Genomic DNA, 10,219 nt, shown 5'->3' on the forward strand with positions numbered 1-10,219 from the left:
CACAGACAAGAAAGCATCTAACACTTTTAGGAGGTCGAAAAAGAATGTCATTAATTGTTTATGATTTTTTCCTCAATGAGGCAGGGGTCTCTGGACAAGGTGGAGTTTAGTTAATGCACAGATGTGAATTTACACATGGTCAAAATGTGCTATATCCTTCCTCCGGGAGAAGATTTTATTAGGGAAATACAATGAAAGTAAATGAAGCTTAGGGTCAGTTTTGGTCGGATCTGTGGCTATCTTTGCTTGTACTGGTTCCATCCTATTTGCCTTTTCATCCTATCTTCTTGTCTCTAGGACTACAGTGTCTTGTTTGCTTACCTGGCAACCTGATTTACTTTCCTCTCTTATTCCCTGAAGTTATTCTTGAGCTGCTATTTCCAAATTCTGTCAGTGTACCAGTGTCAATTGTATCTCCCCCATCTCCACCAAGATTTCCTTGCTATACAGGGTGAGAGGAGTGTGGTGAGCTTTAAACGGGTATAACCTAACTTTTAAGGGGGTATGGATTTATGATATTTCTCTTCATTCCTTCATTGATATTGAAAGATCTCCATGGAATTATAAAAGCTATGTGATGATATAGCAGAGAAAAGAGTGTGTTTTGCAAGTTTAGGGGAGGATTGTCATATGGTTTTGCACGCCATGTGATACCATTCCAATCCCCCTCACATTATTATCCAATCACCCTCAGATTATTCTAGGGTGAAAATCAGCAGCAGCAAGATGATGATAACAGATGAATGTGTAAGCTGTTAAGGGCGTACATTGTAGTAGCGAGGTTGAAAGGGACACTTGCCTTGGTGATTCTCACTTTCTTCTCCTGTCCCCAGGGTTGGATGGCTATGATAGGTGGTGGATTGCCCAAACTCAGAGCTTACCAAGGGCCCATAAGAGTGACATCAATCACCTTAATCACACCATGGTGTGACCTTGCTGCCCAGTTGTCTCCCCCACTACCTGTTTTCTGGACACCCTACTGGCTCTCACTCTTAAGTGCTTTCCTCAGAACCCCCGTGCCTTCAATTGTCCCCCTGCCTCCCTTTCTGCCCTCCATGCTCTACTCTTGTCCCTCTCCTTTCCCTCCCTCCAGTGCCAATCTTGTACTCAGCATTACCACCTCTACCTGACTCCAGGTCCTGCGATCTAATCCACTCTGCCAGTTCTTCTAGTTGTCTGCGCATTCAACAGGTCTCACCTTGAAGCCAGACAGCGGTCCAGGGCTCCTGGATCCCAAACCTGTGTACCACACAGGATGGAGCCCCCCCAGGGGCTCAAATGTCCAGTAGTGCTCAGTCCAAGCCAGCCCGGTTTGGTTATGTCTGGAGAGCTGTGTCCCGTACGGTGGGTGCCATCTGTACCACAGAATTTCTCATGGTTGACAGTGGTCTGCAGAAAGTTTTAGTGGTAAGATGCAAATGAAAATGAGAATGTTAAACAAAGAGAAAGAACTTTCCCCTTGGGGCTACAGCCCATGCCAGGGGGACAGGGAGATGGTCAACATTGGAATGTGTGATTAGAGTGACAAAGGAGGTGTGGAAGAAGGGTGACTGGGTAAGACCTGCCCTGAAGCTTTGCCCAGCATGGGGAGGAACAAGCCCAGCAGGTGATTAGGGCAACTTTGGACACTGTCACTGCCCCCGGCACAGGAAGAAGAGCTCTGGGCTGTATGTCTATGGTACCCACACCTTGGAATGCTAAATGTCTACAGTGTCCATGGCTAAACACACTGGGTGTGCTGGGGCTGGCAGAGGGAGGGGTCAGATCCTCAGTGATGGTCAAATTTCCAGGGGCTTCCAGCTGAGGAATGTTCAGAAGTGGGAGCAGAGTGTCTGGTGTCTAGTGTGGGTTCAGGGGCTGGTGCCTGTGTGGGGGTACAGCTCTCCAATACCCAACCAGAGTTACTGAGGTTGCAGCACAGGACTGAAGGATCAGGCGTGCTTGGCTTGTGCCAATACACAGAAGCCTGGTAACTGGAGCAGCCTTTTGGGGTGAGCTGTGGACCGTGGAAGGGGCCTGTACTCCTTGGTGTCTTGCACGTGATGGCAATACTGCTCTTGGCAGCAGCAGAGAAAGGAGTGAGAGCCTATCTAGCCTGTGGGGCAGATGTTAGGTGGTTTTAAATAATGGAGTTTGAAACTTTGGAAATAATGCAAAATTTTTCTTGGTTGAAAAAGGAACAAAAACATAATTTCAAAGCTGTGTAAGGGGGTGAGGAGGGGAGCAAGAATTGTTTCCCATTTCACTGAGTGAGCAGGTACTCAGAAATGTCACTGTCCTTTGTCCAGTTGGTGTGATCAGCACTATTTATGTGCTTCCTGATGCTCATGTTTCTGGTGATTATTGTGTGGTCATCTTAATCTTTGCTGTGTTATAGTTTCCAAAACAAACAGTCTATTCTACTGTTCTACTATATCCTCCAACTCCATCCAGATGTGACTCTGATGGTGGCGTAAAAAGAGATTACATCTGGAATCAGTAACTTTGGAGTGAAAGTTAGGGGAGAATACAGTGTCCTAAAGAAAATCGAAAGAGCCCAGGTAATACCAGGATACTAATTTTAGGACACATCTCATAAGAAATATTAATGATAATGTCCAAAAAAATGGCATTTAAAGACCCACAAGTAGCTCTGGCCCTCTTTCCTTTGTAGTTAATCCAAGGGGAAATCATTCTTGCTTTACTTTAGAGTTTCAGGAGCCCATATCTCTTCTAGAATATTCCACTCTGCATCTTTAGAGTAAAATCTCCCCAGGTGGATCACTCCCAGGAGCAGAGGCTGGATTAACCCCATGTGGAATAGTCATCTCAGAGAAGGGAGTGGGCTATATCACTTCCTTCAGGAGAGGGACCAGGGGCCCCCTGAGACCCCAATTCCAGCCTCCGGCCATAGCTGCATCCACTGAATGTACATAGAGAGCCAGGAGAGGTGCTGGCCCCAACCTGGGGACCAGGCATTCTCAAGCCTGACTGTTTTACTTGACACCTCTGTAGCTTTGGAGTATCTGTAATGATTATATACTTGTCATTGAAAAGTAAGTTATTAAAAGAAAAGAGAAGGCTGAGTTGTGCTGTGGAAGCCAGGACAAAGAAGGAGGCCAGTGGGTGTCCTTAGTGTAGGTGGACGAGCCCCACCCTCTCCCAGGTCCCCTAGGGGTTTTGTAGTGGCACTCTGCAGACCAGTGACCATGTGTGCTTTGGTCGTCTGGCCCGAGCCCCCCCACTTGTAGTGCCCTTCAGGAGCGTGTGATTCACTCTCAGGAGACTGGGGGATGAAAACCACAGACCTGTATTCCTTGAAGCTCAGAAGCTGGAAGCTCAAGGTCAAGGTTCCAGCAGATGCAGCATCTGGGGAGGGCCTGCTGCTGACCTTCGCAGACTGCGTCCTCTGTGTCTGCACACAGTGGAGACTAGGAGAACTCTGGTGTCTTCCTCTTGCCATAAGGGGGCTAATCCCACCTTGAGAGCTCCCCCAGGGGCTCATGCGAACCTCATTGCCTTCCAAAGGTAATTCAGGACTTCATCATATGAATTTGGGGGAGACATAAACGTTCAGTCTGTAATAATAGAGAGGGGCTCAGGATCTTCAGGTGGTTCTCCTACAAGACTTCTCTGGGCTGTGTGTCCACCCCAACTTGCTGCCCCCACAAGGCTAAGGGATGGGTCAGCAAGGCCTCACCCCAGCACAGCCCTCAGTACAGTGTGATCTGTGGCCCAGCCACCCTTAGAAACTCAGGTGAAGGGTGGACAGGGTCTAGGGAGAAGGGTGGGGACCAGATTCACCCAATCTCTTCTGAGGACAGGGCCCTGAGAAAGTTGCAGGCAGAGCCCTGGATGCTGGAATTGACCAAGAGGGCTCAGAACCACTACGGCCTTCATGGTCTGAAAAATGGACATCAGCTAGGCCTGTAGGGTCTTGTGTCCCTGTGTCTGAGAGCCCGCATGAGAGAGGTGGCTATTGACATTACTGCAGCTTGGTAGGGCGGGCCAGTCCTCCATGGTGAGAGGCTGATGGCTGGCACTTGCTGAGCATAACTCAGGGGACCACCCCCCCACCCCCCCCCAGCCACCGCCCCATCATAGCAAGAGGCTCAGGAGTGCTGCCTGTGGGAAAGGGACCAGAGGACATGTTCTGGGGCTACAAAATACATAATGAGCCCTCACTGAGATGGGGAAGGAGTAGGCTGTTAACCTGGCTCCAGCACCACCACTCCCAGCCTTGCCCTTGGGGCTCCGTATTGCCACACACTGTGAGTTCTGCCACAGCTCTGCTGAGTGCTACCCTCTAGATATAGGGCTGCTTCCATGACAGTGAGGAGACTGGCATGCCATCTGGAGACAGGGCACACAGCTAACACTTCCTCGGGTGCATACAGCTCACCTTTGATTTCGTGCATAGAGTCAGGCACCCCTGGGTAGCGCAGAGTAACGGTGCTTTGACTTGGCCAGCAGCATCCTGGATTCCAGCCAGGCATTTCTGCTGCACAAAGCAAGTGTTTCTGACTCAGACTGGGGCCCAGAAAACTGGCATCTGCATAGGTGCTCCACAGGGGAACATAAAGGCCATTGTCCTGAGCTGCAGAAGTGAACAACAGAGAGAGGGCCTCTCTCAGGCTCCCTGATGAAAACTGAAGCCCACTGGAAAAATGAAGAGAATCTCTGAAATAAAGGCACACCAGACCACTGTGCTTGGTAAGCTGGAGGGATCATCACCTCCCATCGGAACCTGTACTATCTTCAGGGGAAAGACAGCTGGAATCTGCAATAGAATCTTGCAGGATTTAACCCTGCAGGAGGACAGGGAGCTCAGCTTGGGACTTGCAGCCAGAAATCTACCTTAATCTCATGGATCTGTGACTGGCTTACTGAGATGCATTGACTTATAACTGCACACTGCTGCCCACATTGTTTATTGTGACAGAAGAGATATACCCTGAAGGAGGCCCTTCATTTTTATCTTTTATTTGTTATTTTCAAAATTACCACTATTCTTTTTGCTCTTATTTTTTATTTTTTCTCTTCTTTTTCTACTCTTTTAAGATTTTTCTTTTTCTCTTTTCTTTCTCTTTCTCTCTCCCTTGCTCTCATGCTGTCGGACATCATTCTTCATCTCCCTTTGTGTACCTCTTCTGCCCCTACTTCATATTTCTTCTTTATTTTTCTTTTCTTCTCTCTCCTTCTCTTGCCTGTGCCCTATGGCCTCACTGATAACCTTCCCCTATACCTCTGTCTACCTATTCCTCCCTCCCCAACTCCTCCTAACTCCTCATCCCAAAGGACAAAGTTGCTATATTGAAGAGTTTATTCACTATAAACATATATTGGATTGGATCTTGATCTTGATTTGATTCACACAGTTAAAGGTGATAGGTTAATAACCCCCACAAATTATCATTTTCTAAAAGGTACTTGATGTTATTCTGTTGCTGATTGTATCACTTGGGCTAAGGTATTGTGATTGATCTAATCAGTTGTCCTTCCTGGTATAAGGAAAATGAGATAGCCTCAGAGCCATTAGAGACTCAAAACCTAAAGACCAGCTATATCTGGAAGACACCTCTGAGAAGCAATCATTCCATAAGGGTTCTAAATACATCAACAAAGATACTTACAATAAGCAACTTCAAAGTATCAACCCAGGAAATAAATTAAAGACAGTACCAAAAACAAAAATGAAAAGACATTTAAGTAAGTCACAAACTCAGACTTCCATCCCACAAAAGGCAAATTCTGAGGGAAACAAGGTGGAAAATTCTGATAATCACCTAGACACCCTGAACTGATAGCACAGGAAGTAATAAAACAGATGAATGAAGCTCTAGAAAAATTCAAAGCAGAAATAAGATGGTGAGCAGTGTGAAAGAGAGGCTCTAGAACAGAAACAGATAAAAAAAAATATGAGCTCAGAAATATGCTGGAAGCCATGAATGACCAGCATAAGAAAGAAATGAAAACCATGATCGCCCAACATAAAAAAGAAATGGAATCCATGAAACAGATTCAAACAGATATTCAGGAGATTAAAAACTCCACTGAAAGCATGCAGAGCAGATTAAGGGACTCTGAAGATAGAATATCAGATATAGAAGACAGGATTGTGGTTAAGGACCATGAAAACAGAGATCTCTTCAAAATAGTAAGGGACCATGAGAAATCAATCCAGCAGCTGCTAGATGATGCAAAGAAGAATAACATAAGACTGATAGGAGTCCATGAAAAAACAGGAGAAAGAACAATTGACATAAAAAAAAACTGTTCACAGAAGTAATAGTAGAAAACTTCCCAGACAGAGGTGGAGAAGTGGACATACAGATAAGTGAGGCATATAGAACTCCAACTAGCCATGATCAAAAAAATCTATGCCTAGACATATAATAGTCAAGATTCCAGAAACCCAACAGAAGAACAAAATCCTGTAGGCAGTTAAAGAAAAGAAACAAATCACGTACAAAGGAAAGCCCATTAGAATCACAGCAGACTTCTCAACACAAACCCTCAAATCAAGGAGAGCCTGGAATGAAGTATTTCAAGCCCTAAAAGAAAATAACTTCCAACCTAGACTGTTGTATCCTGCAAAATTATCTTTCAAAATTGATGAGGAAATTAGATACTTCCACAACAAAGAACACTTGAGAAATTTCATGAACACCAAACCAGCACTCCAAACAATTCTAAGCAATATCCTAGAAAAGGACAGTGAAGGTCACAACTCCATGAGGCCCAATAGAGGGAAGCCAGCAGGCAAGGTAAGAAACTAAAGGGAAAGGGGAAAAAATAAATAGAAGAGCCAACAAAAGTAAAACATCATAACAAGGATGAATCAATATCTATCAATTATAACTATCAATGTTATCAATTCACCAATCAAAAGAAATAGACTGGCAGAATGGATTAAGAAGCAAAATCCAACAATATGCTGTATACAAGAAACATACTTAACTCAAAAAGAAATTCATAGACTGAAAGTAAAAGGATGGAAAACAGCTCTCCACACCACAGGAACCCAGAAAAAAGCAGGGATAGCAATCTTATTTGCAGACAAAGTAGATTTCAAACCTAAAGTAATTAAGATAGACAAAGATGGTCACTACATTCTTGTGAAGGGAACAATCCAAGATGAAGAGATGACAATCATAAATATATATGAACCAAATATGCATGCCCCCAACTATACAAAACAAATGTTAATGGACATGAAAAACCAAATAAGCAGTAACACAATTGTAGTGGGGGACCTCAATGCCACACTATCACAAATAGACAGATCATCTAGACAAAAAATTAACAAAATTCTATAACTGAACCAAGCTATTGAACAAATGGACTTAGTAGATGTTTACAGAGTGCTCCACCCCGCAAAATCAGAATATACATTCTTTTCAGCTGCACATGGGTCATTCTCCAGAATAGACCACATGCTAGCTCATAGGACATGTCTAAGTAAATGTAAAAGGATTGAAGTTACCCCCAGTATATTATCAGACCATACTGCAATAAAATTGGAAATCAATAACATAAGAAACCACAAACCCCCACAAACACATGGAAACTGAATAATACCCTCCTGAAAAACCAATGGATTACAGAGGAAATTAAAGAAGAAATTAAACAGTTTCTACAAGTAAATGATAATGCAAGTACAACATACAGGAATCTGTGGGACATAATGAAAGCAGTTCTATGAGGGAAATTCTTAACAGTGAATGCTCATATTAGGAAAACAGAGAGAGCTCAAATAAATAACCTCATGCAGAACCTCAAGCTCCTAGAAAAAGAAGAGCATAACAAATCCAAAGCTCATACAAGAGAGGAAATTATAAAGATCTGAGCAGAAATTAATGCAGTGGAGACTAAGAGAATGACACAAAAAATTAATGAATCAAAGAGTTGATTTTTTGAACAAATAAATAAAATTGATAAACCTTTAGCCAACCTTATCAAAAAAGGAAAGAAAAGGCTCAAATTCATGCAATTAAGAATGAAAAAGCTGAAGTCACAACAGATCAGCATAAATCCAGAGGATCATCAATACCTACTTTGAAAACCTGTCCTCTAATAAAATGGAAAACACAGAAGAAATAGACAGATTCCTAGATACATATGAATTGCCAAAGTTAAATGAAGAAGACATAGAAATTCTAAACACCCCAATTACAATGAGTGAAATTGAAAATGTAATAAAAAATTTACCAACAAAGAAAAGCACAGGCCCTGATGGCTTCACTGCTGAATTCTACAAGACAGTTAAAGAAGAATCATTGATATCACTCTTTAAACTTATCAAGGAAATTGAAAGGGAAGCAAGGTTTCCAAATTCATTCCTGGAAGCAAGTGTTACTTTGATCACAAAACCAGGGAAAGACAAAACCCAAAAAGAGAACTACAGGCCAATCTCCCCAATGAACATAGATGCAAAAATCCTCAACGAGATGCTGGCACACAGAATAGAAAGGACCATCAAGAAGATCATACACCCTGACCAAGTCAGATTTATCCCAGGAATGCAAGGATAGTTCACCATTCATAAATCAATAAATAAAATACACTATATTAACAGAGTCAAGGACAAAAGCCTTATGATCATCTCAATAGATGCAGAAAACGTATTCAACAAAATCCAACACCCATTCATGATAAAAAAAAAAACCCTACAGAAAATTGTCATAAAATGTCTTTATCTCAACTTGATTAAGGCTATCTATGAAAAACCAACAGCCAACATCATACTACATGGTGAAAAACTGAAAACTTTCACACTAAAATCAGGAATAAGACAAAGATGCCCACTATCACCACTCCTGTTCAATATTGTTCTGGAAACATTAGCCACAGCAATTAGAAAAGAGAAAGAAATAAAAGGAATAAAGATAGGAAAGGAAGAAGCAGGTGCAGGCCCAGTTGTCACCCCTCCAGAACATCTCCCCATGGATTCTGATGGCATTGACTCTTCAGACTCTGAGTTTGCTATCCTGTTGGGCATTCTGGACAACATGGACCCAGTCATGTTCTTCAGATGCCCTTCTCCAGAGTCTACCAGCCTGGAAGAGCTCCCAGAGGTCTTCCCAGGAGAACCTAGTTCCTCACCAGCCTCCCTTTCTCTTTCAATGTGGACATCATCAGCCAAGCTGGAAGCCATTAATGAACTAATTCGTTTTGACCGTGTCTATACTAAGCCTCTAATCTTAGAGATACCCTCTGAGATAGCGAGCCAACCTAATGTGGTAGTGAAAATTGAGAAAGCACCCCTCAACCCCTCAGAGAATGATCACCCTGAATTCATTGTCTCAGTGAAGGAAGAACCTGCAGAAGATGACTTCATTCCAGAGCTGGGTATCTCAAACCTGCTTTCATCCAGCCACTCTCTGAAGCCATCTTCCTGCCTGCTGGATGCTTATAGTGACTGTGGATATGAGGGCTCTCCTTCCCCATTCAGTGATATGTCCTCTCCGCTTAGTTTAAATCATTCTTGGGGGGACACTTTTGCCAATGAACTTTTCCCCCACCTGATTAGTGTCTAAGGAATAATCCAATACTGTTCTCTTTCTTGACTATTACACTGCCCAGAGGGTACCAAAGAAACCTGCCTGTGCTTCACTCAAAAATCCAAAGTAGAGGGTATACAGTTCTAGAGTGTTCCTCTAAAGTCTGTGCTCAAACATCACAGATGACTCCAAGTATTGTCTTTTGACATCTGGCAGTCCAAGGTATCCAGATATATTACAGTAACGCAAAACTACAGCTTTTGAGACTGTACTTTTAAGTGTGAAAGATGGTAGTTTTCCCTGACAATACTTACTTAAGGCTTATCTGACATTTGTCAGAAAGTAAACATGAAATTTGTGAATAGCCCTTCATCATTTCTCTTTCCTCTTTCTTGGCATCCCAGGATTGCCTCTGATTTTAGGTCCTTTAGTTTGCTTCCACAAGCAAGCCACCTGACGGGGACACCTTTTCCCTCATCTACAGTTCAAGTGAGGATTAAGAATTTTCCCTAAAGTTATGGAAATTTACTGTGTAAATGCTTTGATAGAATTCTTTTTCTCCTGGTGAATCTTTGGAGAGGTGCTTTCTTCATTTATTTAAAACTACTCACACAATTAAAAAAGTGCTATGCAATAAAAAACCAAAAAAACAATAAAAAACCCCAATAGCCTTCTTATACACAAATAGCAGACTCATTGAGAGAGAAATTTGGGAAACAATTCCTTTTACAATAGCA

At 42.9% G+C, this 10,219-nt stretch overlaps 1 protein-coding gene across 1 annotated transcript; it reads left to right on the top strand.

The window, feature by feature from the left end:
- The first annotated feature begins 8,630 nt into the window (after positions 1-8,630).
- Positions 8,631-9,789, top strand: LOC101714834 (uncharacterized). The gene has a single exon (XM_013072074.3). It carries the CDS (start codon positions 8,631-8,633, stop codon positions 9,516-9,518), a length of 888 nt encoding a protein of 295 aa, XP_012927528.2. The 3' UTR covers positions 9,519-9,789.
- The last annotated feature ends 430 nt before the right edge of the window (positions 9,790-10,219 follow it).

Source organism: Heterocephalus glaber, unplaced genomic scaffold, assembly GCF_053883595.1.
Source record: "Heterocephalus glaber isolate CG9 unplaced genomic scaffold, H.glaber_assembly_v1.0 deba00000470, whole genome shotgun sequence".
In the NCBI taxonomy this organism is placed as follows: Eukaryota; Metazoa; Chordata; class Mammalia; order Rodentia; family Bathyergidae; genus Heterocephalus; species Heterocephalus glaber.

Excerpts from the sequence above, each read along its gene's own strand:
- LOC101714834 (XM_013072074.3), top strand. The coding sequence starts at position 8,631 with ATGATAAAAAAAAAAACCCTACAGAAAATTGTCATAAAATGTCTTTAT.